Source organism: Pelecanus crispus, chromosome 5, assembly GCF_030463565.1.
Source record: "Pelecanus crispus isolate bPelCri1 chromosome 5, bPelCri1.pri, whole genome shotgun sequence".
Lineage (NCBI taxonomy): Eukaryota > Metazoa > Chordata > Aves > Pelecaniformes > Pelecanidae > Pelecanus > Pelecanus crispus.
The window spans coordinates 55,002,466-55,023,362 of record NC_134647.1 but is presented as its reverse complement, the minus strand read 5'-3'; the positions used below and the strand labels follow the sequence as shown (position 1 = coordinate 55,023,362).

Below are 20,897 nucleotides of genomic sequence, written 5' to 3'. Positions count from 1 at the left end.
AGCAGCCATGGGCTTTCCACTCTGCTCCACTGACAGCATACCTTGAGGGGACTTCTGAAATCACCTTGTCCCTAGGGAAGAAAGCTCAGCTGCTCCTGACTGCTCACAGAAACCTCGAGAGCCTTCCACTTCACTTAGGAAATCGCCACCAACCTCTCTGGTCACAGCACCAAGCGTACAGGTGACTCCCTGTCAGAGGTGGCTTCCTCCCTCCTCCTCCTCGTGCAGCTCTCCATGCATCTCCCAGAAAGGGGTACCAGGGATGGACACCATGGATCAGGCTGAACACCCTCTCCTGCCAGCCCCAGGTCCCAGCCACATGCTGGAAGCGCTGGCAGCAATGCCGAGCTGGGACTGCTGAGCAGCCGTGAGCAGCCAGACACGAAGCTCCTGGCCATGGGCCACCACTAGCCCGCATCCCTGCGGGCATCTCCCTCTGACCGGCCCGAGGCCACTCACACCAGCTCTCCAGGCTCACCATTGGTCACAGGAATTTAATTCAAATGGAAAGACTGAGATCCCAGCATGGGAATCCAGTGTCCTAATATGCCAACAACTGTACCTGCAGCCTGGTCGGAGACTGGATTTTCTGAGACGGGTCAGTTGGGAATACCCTTCAACTTTGGCCACATGGGACAACTACAGAGTGGTGCTGGGTGGACTGAAACATTCCCCATGCAGGTCCTGGAACACGCATATCGCTGTGCAAAGACCACTGCCATGCAACGTAGTGTAACAAAGATCAGAGCACCCTAAGAGCCACAAATCAGCTTGCAGAGAACTAAAGCAGAACGGTCTGGTCCCGAAATAGGTCCTCTTTTTCTTTTAAGCGCAGCTCATTAAATGTTTGCTGGAAAAACAGAAAAGCATTTTCCACAGAGAAGAGGACATCCAAGAAAAGCCCTTTCGGACATAAATTGGCAAGAGTCTCCCAAGCATTTATCTTCGGCATAGAATGTGCTCTGTCAGGAGGGCTGTAACTAACAATACGCTGAAAAACATGCCACAGACTTCCACTGTATTTTATTTGGCGCTAAGGGGTTATTCCTCAGCACAAAGTATTTGTAACTGGCATCGGTTAAACGAGAAATTACAACCTTCAAAAGACCTATTTAGCGTCAGTTGCAGAAAGTACGGAATTTGCCATCGGCTTCGATGACAACAGATCATGCCCCATAAAACGCTGCAAACACGCTCGGCTACAATGCTCAGTGTGAGCTGCCAGTTCAGCAGGGGGACTGGGGACTCGGCGTTTCCTGCCCCTTCTCGGGAGGCTGCTGTCTGGTTTAGGACTGGTGACATCCCTCTCCCCAACCCTCTGGCTCACGTGCCTGCCAAGTTCAGCCACAGGGCTCGAGACACGGCAAGCTGATTTCTGCAAGGACCTTGCGGAGCCGACAGGCAGCCGGCAGAGCCGGGCTTGGGCTGGCTCTAGCCAGGATGCAAAGAACCTCCGAGCTGCACAGCAGCATCTTGCTCCATTTGGAGCAAAATACCCCAAGCTTGTTAGCCCCACAGCTCATTAGTGTTAAGGAGGAATAAGAAGGAAGTGTCTCACTCCTCTGTACTGCACGTTCAGCTGGGACAAACTGAAGTCAACAGCATGGACGGGTCAGGAGGGCATGGAACCCAACAAGTGATTTACCTGGCTCTACGCGTAAGGTGGTGATTTGGAAGCTCCATCACCTCCTGATCCCGCACAGCTCAACATCATCCCAGGACGAGAAACAGCTGTGCTGCCCCTGTCCTGTGGGATTATTCCCACCTCTCCAAGAGGAGGAAAGAGCTCTGCCAGCAAACTCCCCAGGCCCTCAAACCTCTTTTCACTCCGGCTTGCCGAGCGCTCCAGAAAAGGAAACCTCAGAGTCGGGAAACCTTCCTGGTGTTTGCTCAGGACAAGCGCCGTGTCCGCGCAGGAGCGCACATGGAAGCACTCTGCGGAGAGTGTGCACGCCTGGGGAAGGGAAAGACTGCCACCCAGCCCCCTGCACCGGGCCAGCGCTATCTTGAGTTAAGCTGGAAAAAGCAATGGAGATTCTCGGTCCAGAAACAATCACTGCCTCAGCTCTTGGAGTGGGCTCTGGAGAGGTCAGCCTGAGCTAGGTTTTCCTGCCACAAACCCAGAGCCTGCTCAGCGAGCTGTAAAACATTCCCATCCCCGTGCTCTGCAAGAACTTTACTGTTTCGTTCCCCAGCCCGAGTCAGAGGCACACAGCTACAGCAGACCAACAAAGACAGGGGCTTGTTGGGCAAAGACCCTTCATTTACCTTGCCCTGGCAGGGTATTTAACCATTCACGGGATTTGTGCAGCAACAACGAACATGAAAGGGGGAGAAGGAGACTTTTTGCACATAGCTGCAGCCTGCGGCAGGCAGCCTGCCCCACGTTAGCACACTCTGCTCCAGCGCTTGTAAAGCCCAGACGCCCGCATGCTGTCTGCAGCCTTTGAGTTAACCCCTGCTCCTGCAAGCCCAGGAATTGTCACTTGGCTTGAAATTAAGTGCGTCTGTGAGTCTTTACTGGGCTGGGGGAGAGGGGATGGCTTTGCTTTGGCTGTGCCACCCAGCACTGTTTGTGCACAGCAGGAGCAACCAAAACAAGACCAACCTAAACATTTATGGACCTTAAGTTGGACCCTCCTATAATCATGCGATTGACTCTGTAGGAGACTGGCATCAAGACAGGCTCCGGACAGACTGTGCCTTCTTTTGGTGCACCCTCTGCTTTTTTTTTTTTTTAACCTCAAAGCTGGATGAGTCTCATCCTTCTGACTTACACACACTACCAGAGATGTACTTCTTTTACCCCAGGTTTTCACATGACCCCAGAATCTGGACCTTAAAAAAAAAAAAAAATAAAAAAAGAATTAAGAGCCACAGTCTTTCAAGGAGTCAGAGCAATGCTGAGACCGGACTTCAGTCCCGCTGTACTAGCACAACACATTCACGCGGTAAGCGACAGTCCTCCCATAAAGGCTTCAGGCACTCTGTTAGCGAGCCAGGCAAAAGCCGGCGCCCTGGTAGTAAAGGTCTATCGTTAGCCAGTTGGCCCAATTTTAAAAGCTGAAGTGTGACAGCTAAACCCATCTGCAGAGCCCTTTAATGCTCAAGCCATTTACAGTCAGGCGCCTAACTACAGGCTGAAATGCCCAACTTGAGGCAACCGCACGGGAAAATCTCGGCCATTTCCCGCTCCAGAAGTCAGACGGCATTTTTGACAGGGCAGACCCTTGAGTCCTCTCCTAGCTTTCTGCTGGGGAAAAAAAGGCCTTTTAAATTTACTCTCCTTACACAGAGACTCACAGGGAGACCACGCTAACATCGTCAAATTCCGATGTATCGGAATCATGTTTTATTTCCCAACATCTGACGGGAAGAAGCGTATCAAACCGCATGTCATCTGCTGCCGCGGGCTCATTCCTGAGCGAGCAAATTCACAGCGGATGCAGGGACCACTCCCAGCTTAGACACGGCTTTTACTTCGTGGATAGTTTAAGTGCCCCTGATGAATAGAGACGCTTCCCTGAATCAAAAGCAAGAGGAAGAAAAACCCAAGTCTTCACATAAATTAAACCCAAGTAATATTTCGACCAAATCTTTCCCCAGCATTAGAAGGATTGCAGGAGCTGAAGATGAAAAGCTCCATTTAAGCTGGAGAATTCATCCCCTCATCCCCGATGAAGGATGGATGGGTTACTAAAACAAATACTACATTTCATTCTGGCTAACAGCACTCTGATCTTGCCTTACATAAACAGGGGAGGCAAAAGCGCTCCCGATGATTATCATTTATGCACAGATGGCTTTGAGTCCTCTTGTTTGCTGAGCCTGGGCTGTGATACAGCATGCAGGTTTCTCCCACAAACCTCTTCTGTTGCTCAGGCATTTGCTTTGCAGTTGCTCTGGCAGTTTTATTGCATCTATCATCCTGCACAGGGGTAATAAAATACTAAAACTGCTCACCCCTGGGCACAGGCTGCACCTTTCCCTGGTTACCTGCCAGCCTAAGGCCAAAGTCAGAGTCCCGTCCTCACTGCCTGCCTTGGGAGACCTGCTGCTGCACTCGCCCAGAGCCATGTCCAGGGAGATGGGTGCCCCCAGCCACCCCAACCACACGTCTGCGCCGTAGCTCCACCACCAGCTGCACCAGCACTGGCTGGAACAGGCCATGCTGCCCCAAAACAGCGCTAAATCCCTGCAGCTGTCCGGGTGGCTCTGGGGTATCCTCTCCCACCCAGCAGTCCCTGGTACACGAGCATCAGCCTTTCCAGCTTTCAGGTACAGCCTGACACCAAAAACTCCCTGTGTCTCCAGTTTTCACACAGAAAGGGCTTTGACTTCTCTCTCAACTCATTAGAGAAAATACGCCTGGGAAATTTCAAGCCTTGAAACCCAAGCACTTTAAAAAGTTACTACCGATAGTAACCAAAGGGGTAATTCCTCCTGTGTTTGCTAGAGCAGAGAGTACATTTGCAGGGCACAGATACTGCCCTCTAGCTATTAGGTCTCCCGCTGTGGGTCTTGCCTTTACACTGAAAAATAAAAGAAGTGGGAAAGATTGTCAGAAAAACACTATCGAAGATCTCTTCCCCTCTCCCGGCTCTCCCTCCTCCTCACTCCTGGTGCCGGCTGAGTTCAAGGCAGGCTGTGTCTCGCCCGGAGCGCTGCTTGCCACGTCGGAGCGAACCAAGTCAAAGCCCTTTGAAGCAGCCACAACAGAGCGGACATCCTCTCCCAAGGGACGCGCCGCGCAGGGCTGGCCCAGCCACGGGGACAGCGAAGCCAACATGCAACATGTGGCAGGAGGGAGGCAGCGACGGAGGAGAAGCTGCGGGCCAGAGCTTGCACCAGCCTCCCGCAGGAGCTGGGCACCCAGAGAGGAGACTGTCCTTGGATGGGCTGCTCTGCATACCGAAGCCCTGGCAGGTGCCTTCCAAAAGGGCAGCCCAGCTTCCCCAGCTGGTTTCGGCTGGGTTTCTGGAGAAATCGCTTACAATGCAACATGCTCTTTGCCTCTGATCCCCCTGGCAGTTTTTGAGTTGTTGGCCAATTTTGACCACAACGTGACAATTTGAACAGAAAACGGAGAAGATAGCTCAGCTCCTACAGTTTTCTTGAAAACCCGGCGGCTCAGTAAAAGGAAAAGAGGCATTATTAATACTGGTGAGAGACCAGGCAGCCAGGCAAGCCCAAGCCCTTACAAGACGCTCAAGAATCTAGACCAGAGCACATCACTGCTCTGCCGAAGTGAAGGGAAACCCCAGCAGAGCTCAGCCCCGATTGCCCTGTGGACGTCCCAACCTGGAGGTGCACAGGGGCAGGAACACCACTGCCAACAGCTGCCTCCACATCACACCCCCTCGCCCTCCTCGGTGAGGCCAGAGCTGGAAGCGGCTGGAGCTCAGGAGGGGCAGCCCAAGCCCCAGGTTTCAGTACGGCTGTGGCAGTCTTTTTAACTACTAAACCAGGAGAAAGCGGAGACCAAGGCAGTGGGGAGCGACGCACTGACCGCATCCGTGTGCCCTACGTAGGAAGGGCGAGCAGCCCGCACTCCTGCAGGACCCCGGCCACACCACACCATCCACCCGTGTTTCCCTCCCCTTTCCCACTGCCACAGCCCTTTCTGTGGGCTCGGACCAGTAGATGGCACCAGAATAAAAGAAAAGCCCCTCCGATTCTGCCCTCCGCATCTCCCCAAATCCTCCCGCAGCATCACCCCCCGAACGCGACTGGGCACAGGACACTAGCAGCAACCAATGGCTTTCAGCTCTCTACTTTAAAAGCCTGCTTGGAGCTGACCTGTAACAGGACTTCTAAAAGTTTTAGCAAACTAATTCAGGAGAAGGAAAAAAAAAAAAAAGTCAAACTGGTTTCTTTCTGTTTTGAGGCTTATAAAATGTTTTTTCCCCTCAACTTAGACGCTGCTTTTACATGAAAAATAGAATCAAGCTATTTACCCAAAGCATCTGCCTTCTCCATAATTACTTTAATTTGGAGGAGGTTTCCTCCCTCCAGCTGGAACCGACAGAAATTCCCTGCCTGCTGCAGTTGAACAGAATCTGCATTTCTCAGTGTAGAAGCAATTCACCTCACAAGTGCCTGGCTACGTTTTTAGGTAGAAAGGTACCCTTCTCTTTGGCTATTGTGACTGACGACATTATTAAAGGAACGTCTAGTACTTCTTCCCAAGCAGCTTCTGCTATTAGCTAACGACAATGTCCTTGACCCCAGTGGGTTGAGCATCCTCTCAACTCTCTCAAAATAAGCAATAGGACCAGCTTGGGTTGGGGTGGGCATTTCCCCCTGGGAGCTACCTGCGTCTCTCTTGCATGCCACGTGTGCAAGAACTTTTCTCTTCACAGAGAGGCTACCCTAAAGCAGGAGTAAGAGCCAGGAACAGCCTGCAACAAAATCCAGCCACATCACGGCCAGTTTAGGATGACCCTGCTCACGTCCATGCCTTGCGGTACCTCCTGATCACAGCAGCAGATAGCTGTGTTTTCAGAAGAAGGGCGTGGGTGAAGATGATGGTGGTCTCCAGGGACACTCGCTGCAGCGCAGACAGGACTCCCCCAGTCCCCAGCTTGGCTGCAAAGCATGACGAGGTGTACCCAAGCACTGCACAGCGATGCCAAACGCCCTGGAGCTGTGGCCATGGCTCTGCCTTGGAGAGGTTTAACATGCTCACGGAGGCACCAGGATTTTTTCAGAAGCTTGAATTCTGCCTGGAGTCAATCTGGGACAAATTCAGAGACCTTCTGACTTTTCACACCTGGGACTGAATTTTGAACATGGCTCAGCCCAACAAAGTTTTAAGAGGAGTTTGACTATTTTGATCTTTCCCCCCCCCATCCCCATTATTAATCATACTGAAGCAAAGTGTAATTCCTCCAAACCAAACCATTTGCCAAACCATTTCTCGGCACATTTTTTACTATCAGCCCTTCTAGGAACAGAGCGCATTTGGAAACCTCTGCACCTCCATCCTCCTTGGCCAACAGCGTGTGCACGAGCACGTGGCCGTGAGCACCGAGCATCGGTGCTGGGAAATGCTCAGCCTGGTGGGGTGGAGGAAGGCTCCTGTCCCCGCGGGCTCCGCGGCAGAGCAGAGGGCCAGCCACGAGGGCTTCATGCCATGAACGCTCCCGGCGGAGCTGCCCTTCTGTGGCCCTTTGGCCATTTCTGGTTTCAGGTGGCTCCTCCCCAGCTGGCAACAAGCGAATGCAAAATGGAGCGCAGATGCATGAGGCAAAAGATGACTCTGACCATTGTGGCCCACCCTATCAATTTGGAGCCCCTCTGTCCTGTGAGGATGCTGAGTACATTCATCCCCCTCCCCACTATTAATTAGATTTGCAGTTCTCCCTGTTTTCCTCATTTTACCCAAAGCCAACAGCATTGCGATTAAAAGAGACACCGTTCACACAGACTCTCAACCTGGCCAGAAATACCAGAAATCTCATGCAACAGCCTGTTTTCTTCAGAGCCGCAGTAAACTCAGAAGAGGTCCCGAAATACGAGAGCAAATTGGGCTATTTCCGTGTCTGATGTTCGCCCTTCGTAGCTCTGCAGCAGTTTTCCTCTCTCTGCTGTTCCTAACAGAGGGATTTTGCAGAAAGGATTGTCCTATAAATGAGTGTGGCAGCTGGTTCACATAAGGGCCTGAGTTATGATCAGAGATGGGGACATTGCTTTTCTTTTGTGTTTCTTTCTATGTTTTGGTTCAAACCTGTAAACAGACTCGCGCTGAGTGGATCTGCATTCTCCATCTGGTCCTGTGATCCAATTTCCTGGCAGGAATACCCCTGACATCGAACTGCGCAGGAATGCTGCAGCGCGTCCATCCATCCCACGGCCAGAGCCGAGCTCTTCAGTTTGCCGGTTTCTGTGCAAGACCCAGCCATGGCATTTCACCCAGTTACCCTGCTAGTGAGACCAATAACTCACAGCTGACAAAAGCAGCTCTTCCAAAAGGGCTTCCAGACGTTCACGGATAGAGAAGCCAACGCTCTCCTTCGTAGTTATTTCTAGTGATTACATCGCATCTCACAGTTAAAAAATGCATGTTTTCTACCTCCTTTGAATGCACATCTGGCTTTTGCTCCCAGCCACTGGCTCTTGTTCTACCTTTCTCTGACGGATTAAAGAGGGGGGGAAAAAAAAAAAGAAAAAAGACCTCTTCCTAGAGAGTCACGGAAAGGGTGATTCAAATCTGTCATCACAAGTGTCTGGAACGACCCTCGGCATTGCACGGCCTGAGAGGGACAGTGATACGTCACACAAGCAGAACTGCTCCCACTTGGAGTGGAGAGCAGGGAAGCGGAGCAGAGAGCAAAGGCCTTCCGAGGAAGCCTGCAGAGCAGCGCCATAGGTGACGCAAGAGGGGCTGGGGGAACGGGGATCCCAGCACCACTGCTGGTGAGAAAATCAGAATTCAGCACCCGGCTCTGCACAGAGCGCTCCGACCCTCTGAGAACAAGGCGTCCTCTTCACTTTCTCGCTGTAACCTCTTCCAGGCACAGACTATCTCTGGCTGCAGGAGCTCACAGCATTCACAAAGGCAGACATGAACTTGCCCAGATTGATGAAGGGCAGCTTTTTGGGGCGGTTTTCTTGCTAATCACAGACTAGTTTTGTCTTTTCAATCACACCAGCTACTTTCAGCCCACAATGCCCAAGCCAAAAGGCACATCTAGGAAATCTGTTGCCTGGTTTCCCAGCAGCGGGTCTCCCCCAGTGAGCACGTCCCTTCCCCATCCGCATGCCTTCCCTCAGCTGGATGGGTCCCTCTTGCCCCGCAGGCACCCCAGTTGAACACAGCATAGCAACCTGCTTGGAAAACCAGGGAAAATTTGAGGCAGCACCATTGTGCTGGCCAGGACAGATGAAATGCAGAGTTAAGCACACAAGCACGTTCCCACTAAAGTCATGCAGCCACTGAAACCTGGGGGAAGGACTCCCTTTCCAAGGCAGGACGAGCCTTGGAAGAGAGTTTATTCCTCTACATGTTTGTCTCCATCAGATCTGTGCTTGGGGTCTCCACAGCACCCTCACACCACCTCTTCCAGGGTTTCCTTATCCTCACTAGCCCCGGGAGGATTTCCCGACCGCCTCACTTACATCTCCCTTGCTGCAACAGAAGTAGGTGGGCTTGGAGATCCATTTCTATCCTCCATTTCTTGAGCTTAAGCACCTCTTCTTTCCTCCTACACTGGATGCTGGAGCTCTCCTTACTGCTTTTCTTCTCTGGACTTTTTTTGACTCAGTTTGCGCCTTCCTCAACACGCAGCTTGCCCAAACGGAGCCCACCTGGAGCCCTCTCCGCGGCTGAGCACAATAAGAGGATGCTCCACAAACGAGGCAGAACTACAGGAGACGCCGGGGGTGAAAAACATCTGCCTCTCCTCATAAAGATGCAGTGTTCTGCCTTGAGAAGGAGAGTTGGTTCAAGGCCAGGTGAGCAGATTTGCAAAGGGTATGGAGCCACAGCGCTCCAGCACAGGCTCCTTATGCTGAATTCATCCCCCTTTATGCAGGCAGCAGGTTGACACCCGCAGCTCCCGCGCTGCCCTCCTTACAGGGCACCACACAGAAACACACCGGGCTGCGGCGTGGGGGAGATCTGCTCTGTAAACTCATCAGAGGAGTGAGAGCAGCCACTTCCCCCAGCAAGCCCAATTTCCCCACTGGGAATCACTGGCAGAGACGAGAGGGATCTGTCCCATCGGGCACCCGTGACTGGACCTCTCGGAGTATGTCCCACAGAGGACTGGCTCTCCTGCAGCTGGAGGCCTTGGCCGGTGGCAGGGCATTCAGAGGAAGGTTTAGCACCAAAATAGGCCATTAGCAAGCAACGTGGGGTTCTTCATTCTTCTCCAGGCTTCTCGTTTTCCTAAGGGGAATGCCTCAGAAAGCCCTGTGGGGGGGAGGAGGAATTTATAGTTCCCTTCCAAAAACCAGTCTTTGTTTGTTTGATCGTTTTTTTAAATGATCGAGTAACTTGTGAATACATTTTCTGATGATTCCCACATCCTCCCAGCTGGAGAACGGTTCATGAACAGACTCCAAACTCTGTAAATGAGCTTGTTAGTCATAAGTCTTCAAACAGGCTTGATAAACAACTTTCAGCCTGCAGGATATTCATCAACCATTCTGTCTGCCTGGTCTCCTGACACTAATTTATTATTTACAATGAGAGATTCCTCTCCTAAATCACAGGTGATTGTTTCTTTTTACTGATTAACTGGTATTTTTTTAAAGGAGAAACAATGAAAAACAAATCACAAACAAGCAATGCATTGCAAGCACTTATTCCTGAGCAATTCCCCTAGTTTCCATGAGACATATCAGCAGTTGTCCAAATGAAACAAACTGTAAGTAAAGATCTTTTTGGCCAAACCTTCAAGACCAGGCAACAGCCAAGAAAAAGAGCATGACCATCCCAAACAGCTGCTGGGAATTTCAGTGCCTGCTGCCATAGGCTCCAGGGACCTTCCAGCTGACCAGCACGTGCCGCTTTTTGCATCCTTTGGGTGTGTGGAGAGCCCAAGCACCTCGAGATGTTCCGGAGATCCAAGTCTGCATGCAAAAACCTGCCACCAAAAACTGTTTCACCCTGTGGACAGGTTCATGCAGCAAACACAACTCACCCCAAGGGCATGGGGTGCACTCAGGTGAGCAGAAGGTGGGTTCCCTGCGGGAACAAACTTGCTGGAACTTGCTCCAGTTCATGGAAAGGGATCTCCTCAATGCTAATCAGTTAATTAACAAGGAAGGCGGTCGATTCCAGGGACAGATGAAACAGCAATTTGCTGTGGGCAATGCAGAGGGAGGACAATCTTCCTGAATTGCTGTTAAAGCCAACATCTTATGTAACACACATCCAGCAGATTTCAAAGCTCCTGATGAGGAGCCAGGATCATACCCAGTTGTATGGGTTGGAAAACTGAGGCACAGCAAGGTGAACTTGGCCAGGTTATGCCAGCAAGTATACAGGAAAAAGACCTCAAGACCCTGTGGCCAAGGCACTAAGGAATTTTTGAGCAATAAAAGACAGGCTGGGTCATACTACTGGGCCATCTCTACTGATGTTAAAAAAAACCAACACTGTTTCAAAAAAAAAAAAAAAAAAAAAAAAGCCCCACTGTTTCAATTTAGATTTTGGGTGTAAGCCTTTTCTGGGTAGGCTGCTCCCAGCACCAGCAAACACCATACCCTACAAACCCTGCCCTGCCGTACCCCCAAGCAGAGTGGCCCTACACTGCCTGAGGAACACATGGAGCAGACAAATGCCCTCCCCAGCATGCTCCCTTGTGTGTGTGCATAAAATCCAGACCTGTGTTTCCACCACCGCCTTGGCTCCCCATCTCTGATGCACGGAGAGGTACAGACTCCCGTCAACATTCAGAGTGAAGGCAGCAGGATGCAGAGCTTTGCTCTGGACTGGTCTTGAAAGCCTTTTTTCCCTCTCTCACTGCAAAATCACCACTACATTTGCTCTGACAACCTCAAGCACTCAAGATCGGACAGGATGCGCTACCAGCTCATGTCTAGAGACAGCCTTCCCAGTGCCAAATGGGAGCAAACACACTCAGGAAAGAGACACGGACTTGTCACCAGCTTTCTCCAGCACTGTCAGCATGGGAGTCATCCATCCCAAGCAGGAACTCGGTGCTGGATTCACAAACCTCCGCTCCATCCAGGGGAAAAATGCGATGCTGCGCAGGACGCAGAAGGGTAACGGGTACGAAGCGTTACCGGCATTTCAAGCCGTGGGGTCGGGAGAGCGCTGTAAAGCTTTATAGGAAACCAGCCCAGACTTCATGGGGACAGGAGCTGCCCGCAGAGCCACCGGTAAGGGCAGCCCTTTCTGCAGCACCAGGCCCAGAGCATTAACACTCTGTTTTCACTGTTACGGCTCAGGCACTTTTCCCTATTAAAGTCCAATCCATCCCCACAGAGCCCTGACTCTGCTGAGCTGACGCAGAGAAGTGATGGCTCTTTAAAAGCTGCAAGCATGATTTTTTTTTTTTTTTTTTTCAAATGTGGGTTTTGTTAGTGATGCTTGCAAAAAAGAGGATGATTTCCAGAAGCACTAAGCAGGTCTTCACAGCTTTACCGGCACACCGACTGCAGCTCAGCCCAACTCACCCACCGCTCATTCAGCAGCCACAAATGCAACAAAACGAAGAGCAAACAGCAGACTACTAAAGGTCCCCATGGGTTCAAAACCTACCCAACCTTGACTGGTCCAGCACCTACACTGACTGGCTACAAGAGAGGGCCGGAAGCTACTTGGATGCTGCCTTCTGCAGCCACCCACCCTGCTCCATCAGCCCCAGGCACCCCACTTTGTTCCCAGTGCCCCTGGGACTGCTGCTCCCCTTCAGAGCTGGATGCCATTTTCCTTCTCCAAGCCTGCCCACTCAGCAGCTGCTGCTGGCAATTTTATCTTGCCCCAGATGCACAGGGCCACGGATAACTTTGGGTTTACTTAGGTCAAAGAGGCCACAGGAGAAGTCCATCCGCTGGTGGGCAGGAAGCAATGTCTCCAGGCTCCTGATGAATTCCAGCTCTCGGTGCAAACGCAGTTTTGCTGCCGGAGCAGCTCATCAAGAAGTGGAGAGGGTCCTAGCCAGATACTGAGCGACTCTTTGGATGTTTGCCCTGCCCAGCAGTCTCGCTGACTGGCTGGAGTTTCTCCTGTAGGAAAATTTCTCTAGCCAGAAATGGGGGAAAATTTGGGTGGAATTTGAACTGGATGCTGCAATAGGATGTAGTGACTTGTTAACAGCACAGCTGGCTCCCCTCACCTCTCTTCTAACCTTCCCTTCCAGGAACACAAGGCACCAGGATGTCCTGGGCTGCCACCCCAAGGCAAATGCTCACTTCATATGGGCATGACAAATCCAGACTGTCTGGGACAGTGCTTTAAACACTGCTGTAACCTTTTTTCGGCCTCTGAAGGTAAGAGGAGCCCAGAAGGCTCTGCAAGCCGAAATAGATGCTCACTGGCTTGCTCATCAGGCCTCTCTTCCCAGCTTTGGCCTTCGCAGACTCATCCTTGCAGATGCCAGGCTTTCCACTGCAGGAGGTGGCCCTCAGCTTCGCCTCTCTTCCCTTCCCAACCAGCCTCCTCCAGATGTTCTCGTTTGAAAGAAACTCCTCTCAAAATTATGCCACCATAGTCACAGCAGACACACAGCACACCTCGGCTGAGCTCCCATCCCTACTTCACAGCGTCTTCCAGGGCTACGTGGTAGAGGCCAGCCAGGACCAGCAGGAAGAGTGCAGGAAGGGAAACGGGAGGTTAGGTACATAGCTCGCGTTTACAGATCAACGCACGAACGACAAACGTGAGCAGGGCCAGCAAATCTAGGTGTAAGAACTGCAGGACCCCCCTAGAGGACCCTCAGACCCCCGGCTGTAAGAGTGCTGCAGTCACAGCACGGGGTGATCAAGGACAAATCCCTACGGACCTGTGCTGTGGGGCTGGTGGCACCCGCATCTATGCATGTGCGAGCTTCCACTGACACAGTCTATAATGCAGAGACTCTCCAGTGGCTCTCCACAGCTCTCCAGAGCTTCCACTGACACAGTCTGTAATGCAGAGACTCTCCAGTGGCTAGCATGAGGTTGAATTTATGCTGCATCTCCCCCTCACAGGCAGACACTGCTAGCATCCTTCTCCACACCCCATCGGACTGCCACAAAACCCGCTGGGATTTCACACCCCTTTGAGCTGTCTGCTCTCTCACCAGAGCAGCCAGTGGGTTCAGAAGATACTTCCACGTGCAGCCACCGTACAACAGTTTTTTTCTTGGGGGAACCAGACTAAAAACCTACGCCCTGTGCTCCACCACCCAAGCACAGGTTGAAACCTTTCTGTGCCCTGCACATAAAGCCCTGAGGACAGTTCAAAGTCAGATCAGAGCCTTGGACAACAGCTCCTCCAGCCAGGCTGGGATGATTCTCCCTTCGCATCTCCATAATCCACCCCGAAATCCAAGCCTCCTTTAGGAAAGGCGAGTAGGGTGGGGAACCAGCAACGCAGTGATTCATCCTCCCCAGAAACAGAGGCCCAAGTCTGGAATATTGTGACACTTGGTAAATACTCATGATGTACTTCATTATGCAACAGAGGGCCAGCAGGAGCACAGCTCCCTCAGGGCTACTTAATATGGGTTTCAAAAACGATTAAATATATCATAAACAACTTGCAACCAGGAATAAACACCTATAATCCCATGAAGCCATTCTGGTGATGTCAAAAACCATGGCAGCAAGCTCAGTTATGGGGGGGGGGGGGGGGGGGGGAGAAGAATATGTCCTCGAAGGAATTACGATCCTGTAATTCTGCGTCTGCCTTGTCAAACACTCAACTCTCTCAGCCCCTGCTGCTTATACTCTGTCCATGCTCTTGCTCTTTCTTTCCAGGCTTCGTAACATCCCATATTTTGATGCATGTTGCACCTCTGCCGAAAGGATCGTGCCCCTGAACGCAGACAGCAAAACTGTTTCATGCCTGCGTAGAAATATTCCACTGGCCCCAAAAAAAAAGTTTTTTGCATGACTCAAGGCTGCTGGTCAAGTCTTTAAACACTAATACTCATCAATTGGCATACATATAAGCGGTCCATTGAATTGCATGCAATGACTCGTGTGAGTAAGGATTGCACAAATTAACCCTGAGATAATATTTTCCCATGCGATCACTGCTTTATACATCATCAAAAAGATGGAAAATAGACTGGCTAGTAGTGGAAACTCGGCGCAGATGACAGAAAGCTGATGTTCATTAAAATCGTGCTAGCAGTTTAGACCAAACCTTTAAGTTTTATGAGAGATTTCAAAATCTAATTTTCATGGAACTGTTTTCATTACATTAAGGGGGGGGAAGTAAAAACCTTCAGCAAAATCTTTTTCAAATTAAAAAGTTGGAAGCTTTGTGCAGATGGATTGAAAACACAAATACCATCAGCAAATTAGGAGACCATGAGAACCAGGAAGCAAAACTGATTATGATCAAAAAAAGTGAAATTCACAAACAAATAAAAGTCTAGTTTCACCCATCAAAAGGCGGGCAGCATGGCCAGCACTTGCAAACTGAGTCAGCTCCCTCCTTCAAATTGACATGGCTCTTTTTTCTTTGTTAGTAACAGTACGGTGTCCATTTTTGTTTGCTTTTTGGTGCCTTTATTTTTTTTTTTTAAGACTCCAGGTTTGTGACAGAGTCACATTTCTATCTTTTGTCTGCATCCAGAAGCTCTAGAAATTTATGTGAAAAATACAAAATTTTTTTCCACTTCAAACTGTAGGATTCAGGGATGTGAGAAAAATATCCAACATCCTGAGATACTTGCCAGAATAACCGTGCACCAGCCAGCCTGAGAGTGACATTAAATAGATATGCCCAAGGAACATAAATGGAAAAAAGTTAATCAAACTTCTAACAACTGTTCTGTGTTAGTTATCTGTCTGTTATTCAATCTTTACTCTAGCGAACACCGTTCGCTCCTCCTGCAAGAAGCCTCTAGGATACGTGCAGTGCAACTGGCACGCGTAAAGATTACTCCTGCAAGCTGTTGTATTTTTCACTCAGATAACATAAACAACAAGCGCCATAAAACTAATATTGATCTGATCCTCAGTTTTTCCACATCAGCTGCCGGAAGGGGAGAATTGGTTCTGGAAAGTCTTTCTTGGCAGCACCTTGCAAGGATGCTCACCACTGCCCGCGAGGTTAAAGGCACCGGCCGGGTTCCCTGGCTCACCCTGCGTAACCTGCGGACACCAGGAGCCAGCTGCTTCCTGCAGGCTCTCCCTTTGCCCATCAGCTATGCAGGACAGGAGAATTAAAAAATAGCTGCTAGATTTAATCGACTTACCCTGCTCCCCCCCACCCCTTCCTAGTCTTTGTACATCCCAGGTCTACAGTCTCAGCATCTTCTGGGAATAAGGGCTGTGTTTTACTAACAAAAGAGCCACTTAGTACTTCAAGGTAAAGCAGAGGTTTGCAAAGAAAACCCTGCAGTTGTCCCTGGTGCTTCCTCTCACGTTTGCTCTCCATGCGACTCAGCAGCCCAGAATCGCTTTTTGCATTTCAAAGCGGTGGCAGAGATTTTCCACCTCTTTTTAAGGCGGCATATGTTTTTTTGTGAACGGTGGGGACCGCAGACAACCTCAGGATCAGCAAAAAAAAAAAAAAAAAGAAACAATTCAATATTTACACACGCAGTTTTACTCCTGCAGCAACCTCACTTGTTCTGATTAAAAAGAGGCAATTAAAGCATAAAGAACAGCCATGTGGGAGCAGACCAAAGGTCCTTCAGCTCAGGGTCCTTTTTCAGACTGCCAGTAATGACAATCAGAGGGTATAAACCCAGGCAGCAACGGAGCGATCTCTGCCCCAGCTCACCCTTCCAAGTCTGAGACTCGTGGCTCCCAGAGCCGGACACTGCCTCAGGCCCCTCTCCTCCCTGAATTCATCTTGTTCTTTTCTGAAGCCATTTCTATTTCTGGTCTCTGTAAAATCCTGTGGCAACGAGATCCATCGCCAAACAACGCGCCGGCTGAGAAAGCCCGTCCTCGTGTTCTCAACGCGCTGCCCGAGATGGGGGGGGCTGAAGCCAGCACAGATGCTCTGCTTGACCCAGCCCGAGCAAAGAAACTGGCCTCCTCCCGGCCGCCCCGGCACGGCTTCTGCTTCCCTTGGAGGGAGCAGCAGTGCCGAGGGGTCACGACGCCCGCTGAGACCGACAAAGTCCTGGGGAGCCGCAGGCAGCCTGTGCCCCAGCTTTAGCCGCGAACCAGCCCAACGTGATCTGTCAGCCTGGGAGAGAAGCGCAGCCCCCAAACTGCCATCGCTTTTATACTGAAGGGAAATTGAAGGACACTAATAACTCCAATACGCAGAACCCGTGCATGTACTGGACCAAAGTGGGGTTTATTCATTCCTTACAAAAGAAATCTGAACATAACAATTTTTCTTTTGCTGCTCATGCCTTCTCTGCATCATTTTACAAGCCATCAACAGCAAGACTCAAACAAACAAACAAAAAAAAAGCAGAGGTCAAAAATGCCGCCTTAAAAAAAAAAAAAAAAAAAAAAAAAAAAGCTGATAGCTTACCAGCTCTGGATTTGGAGAATTAACCCTGCTCAGAACCATGAGCTCTGGGAACCCATACACCACCGACAGGTTTCTGCCACCCCTAAAGGGCACGGGAGCAATAGGAGCTCATTGCTGGGAAGCTCAGGGGGTCCCCTCTGTTGAGCTGGGACCCGCATTTTCATCCCAGTTTTAGCCAAAGTCAGCAAAAGCCCTGCTACCAAAGCAAGAGCTGGTTGTATCTTAACAGGTGGTTTTGCAATGAAGAGGAACTTGGATTGCAAAGTCTTCCTGGCTAAGCGGCAGAGGCAGGGAGGTTTGCTGTTGATTGTATCAGCTTTTAGGCTATGGTTTTCAGAGCTGCAAGTTGAACTAAAGTCAATGACAGTGACAGCTTCGGATCACCACTGAGAAATCAGCTCCTTAATATGCCGACAGTTCTCCCTGTGAATATTACAATCACAGCTACTCCCAGGGATGTTGGTCTTTTCTTTTTAATAAGAAACATTTTCTCCTGAGCCTCTTTCAAATAAACTAGTGGTGAAACAGTTCCTTCAATCTCAACTGTCCAAATAAAACCTTTTGTCATTTCTGTGTCCAACTTTTTCCCTTAATTTTGGATTACAAAAATAGCACCAATAATTTGGCTTTTCACTTCAGTTTGGGACAGAAATCAGTGACAGACTAACTGACTTTCCTCCAGGTTGGAAGAACACTTTCAGTATTCTTGAGACATTCCACAATTTCTCCAAACGGCTTTTACCTTCTCTCCCTTAGTAACATGGAGAATAACCGAGCCCTGTGTTAGCTTTTCCACTGAACCAGCTCTCATTTTTCACCGAGAAAAGCTCATACCTCTGTTGCACTGCCTAGCTCTAGCACAGTCCTTTTCCTGCATGGATGGCAAAACACTTCACAAAACACATGCAATAGGTGGGGAAACTGAGGCACAGAGACTCATGAGATCTGCTAAACACATCAATGAAAGAGCCAGAAAGCCCAGGTGACAGCTCTGCCCAATAAACCAGGGAGAATTAATCCCCCCCTTTTTTCTTTTTTCTTACTTTAGAATACTTCTAAAACTTTCTAATTCACTGCAACGGCATTAAAACTTTTACAGCATTCAGAGAACTTCTAATTTATTTGAAGCTGTAGTTTGGTCCCCGCTTGGCAATGCTGGCTGGGAAACACACCCTCGGACTGGGATTTTTGGTCCTTTTCATGCTCTAAGAGCAGGGTGGGTATCAGGGAAACACAGCCCCTCTTTTCCAGGCTGACCGAGCTAGCTCTGGAGAGGTCAGCAGTTGGCAAGGGGCAGCATCAGGAATAAATTGGGTCCAAATAAAATATGATAAACGAAACCGAGTAGGGGAAATAGAAGGGGAAAAAAAAAAGAGCTGTCTATGTAACTCGGTTAGTATCTCGGGGACTCTCCGGCCGCAGTACTGCGGTGCAGGGAGCTGAATCGGGGGGAAGCAACGATCACTGCCTTCTCCGCTAAAATACACACCTTTAGGGTCAGAAGTTGCATTTTTCCGGATCCTGGGAGAGGAAATTTTTTTAATTTCCCTCCCCGGGAGGGACGGCAGCCGCTCCGGCTGCCCCGCACCGCTCGCTCCCCGCAATAAACCCGCCTCGGCGTGATGCTTCTCCGCCCGGAGAGAATGTCTTGCCGGCTTTAAGCTCGGGGATCCCACGGGTGGTAGAGTAAGGAGCGGCTGCTTTTTGGAAGGCCCCCCCCCCCCCCGCCCCCTTCCCCAGCCCGGTTTCCTTCGGGATACCGAGAAAGCCACGTCGGATCCGCGGGGAAAAGTGGGTCGGAGGCGGCTGCCGGCGAAAGGCGCAAAAAAAAAAAAAAAAAAAAAAAAAGGAAAAGGAAAAGCGAACGAAAATTGCAATTTTCGTTCGCTTTTCCTTTTCCTTTTTTTTTTTTTTTTTTTTTTTGCGCCTTTCGCCGGCAGCCGTAGGGCAGCCCCCCGCCCCAGGATGGGGGGCTGGCTCCCTGGGAAGCGAGCCCGTGTCCGCAGCCGCGGCCCCTGCCCACCCCACGGGAGACACGGCGGGGCAGCCGCAGCCAGCCCTTACCCACAACGAAAATCGCGGCCAGTCCCTGCCGCCGGGAAATTTTTTTTTTTTTTTTTTTTTGTTAAACACAAAGCAAAGAGAGGGTAAGGGGGGGTTGGGGGGGGGGGTTGCTGGCCCCGCACACCCACCTCACCCCGCTGTGCCGCGGCTCGCTCTGACAGCGCTGCCCTTGGAAAATAATAACAAGCAGCGCTTGGAAAATGCCGCGCAAGCCGGCGCCCATCCCCGCTGCCCTCCAGCCGCTGGGCTGGTGTTTTACGGCTCCTTGCGTTCCCAAGCGAGGACCCGTCGGGGCGGGCAGTTCGGAGGCAGGTCTGCGCCCTGCCCTGCCCTGCCCGCCGGGCCTGGATCAGGCCCGCAGCGGGAGAACCGGGGCTCGGGGGGGCGGAGGGGATCGGCGGCTCCGCTTTGCAGCCGCGCAGGCACCCTCGGGCTGTTTGCGAGCCGCGCTGCTCCGGGCTGGCCGTCGGACAATCGCCCGGTCCCCATCGAGACCCCCGAGCAGCTTCCCGGCGTCCCGCAAACCACGGCGCCGGTGCCAGCTCCGACGGACCGGAGGGACGGACGGTGCCAGCTCCGACGGACCGGAGGGACGGACGGTGCCAGCTCCGACGGACCGGAGGGACGGGCTGATGGACGGACGGACGGACGGCTCAGCCGCCTGCCGCGCCTCGCCCCATCCAACCAAACCCCGTGCTCAGCCCCCCGGCAGGCGATGGAGAAGGGGGCTCAGCCCTCCGGCCCGATCCTGCCCGCCCCGGCTCCCAGCGCTGTTCTCCCCCGGTTGCCCCGAAGGGAGGGGGGGCGGCGCGGCGCGGGACCCGACGAGCGCGGCAGGGCGGCCAGGGGCAGCTCGCCGCTCCCCGCTCCCCCTTCCCGGGAGGCGGCTGGGGGGAAAACAAGCGTTTTCGCACGCCGCCGGCCCCGCCGAGGGCAGGGGGGACGCGGGCACGGCGGGGGAGACCGGCTCGGGGGGCTTCGGCGGCTCCTCCGGCCGCTTCCCCGCGGGACCCCCACCCCCCCCCGGGGCCGGCACCGGCCGCCGCGGCTCCCCCGGCCGCTCCGCTCCGGGAGCGCGGCGCACCTGGAGCGGCCGCCGCGGCCCCTCGCCCCGGGGAGGGACGGAAGGATCGGGGCGGGCGGGGGGGGGGGGGGGGAGGGGGGGTACCCCCGCACTTACTGTCCTGCTGCGGGGTGTCGCTGCCGCTGGTCAGCCCGGGGGACTCCAACAAGCTCCGGCCGGGCTCTCCGCCGCCCTCGTCCGCCTGGGCGGCCACCATGTCGCCCGCCTCCTCCAGGTCCAGCAGGTGACTCACGGAGAAGTTCTTCTTGGCTTGTAAATTGTCCAGGCCGGCGGGGCCGTCGAGGCGGGCGGGCAGCAGGGCCTGCCTCTCCATGGCGTGGGCATAGCTGGACGCCATGGTGCCGAGCGGGGCTTTTCTGCCCTCGCCCCCCCCGGGCGCCCACCGCCCCCGCTCCCCCCCAGCCGCCGGCCCTTCGAGGGGGGGATGCGCAAGGACCGAAGCGGGGGCGGGGGGGGGGGGGGCAGCGGGACGGGACCCGACGGCGGCGGGAGGGGAAGCCCGAAGGGGAGCGGGCAGGGCCGGGCTTAAAACATGCCGGAGGGGAGAGGCGGCGCGGCCGGCTCGGGGCGCCGGGAGCTGCCGCCGGCCGGGAGGCGCAGGGTGGCTGTGGGGCCGCTGGG

At 52.5% G+C, this 20,897-nt stretch overlaps 1 protein-coding gene across 1 annotated transcript in view; it reads right to left on the bottom strand.

The window, feature by feature from the left end:
• PRRX1 (paired related homeobox 1) overlaps positions 1-20,613 on the bottom strand; it is a 40,913-nt gene extending 20,300 nt beyond the window's left edge. The window contains exon 1 of the mRNA XM_075711383.1: positions 20,373-20,613. Within this exon, the coding sequence (XP_075567498.1) occupies positions 20,373-20,613 (241 nt within the window). The remainder of the gene's footprint in view (positions 1-20,372) is intronic.
• Positions 20,614-20,897: the final 284 nt, after the last annotated feature.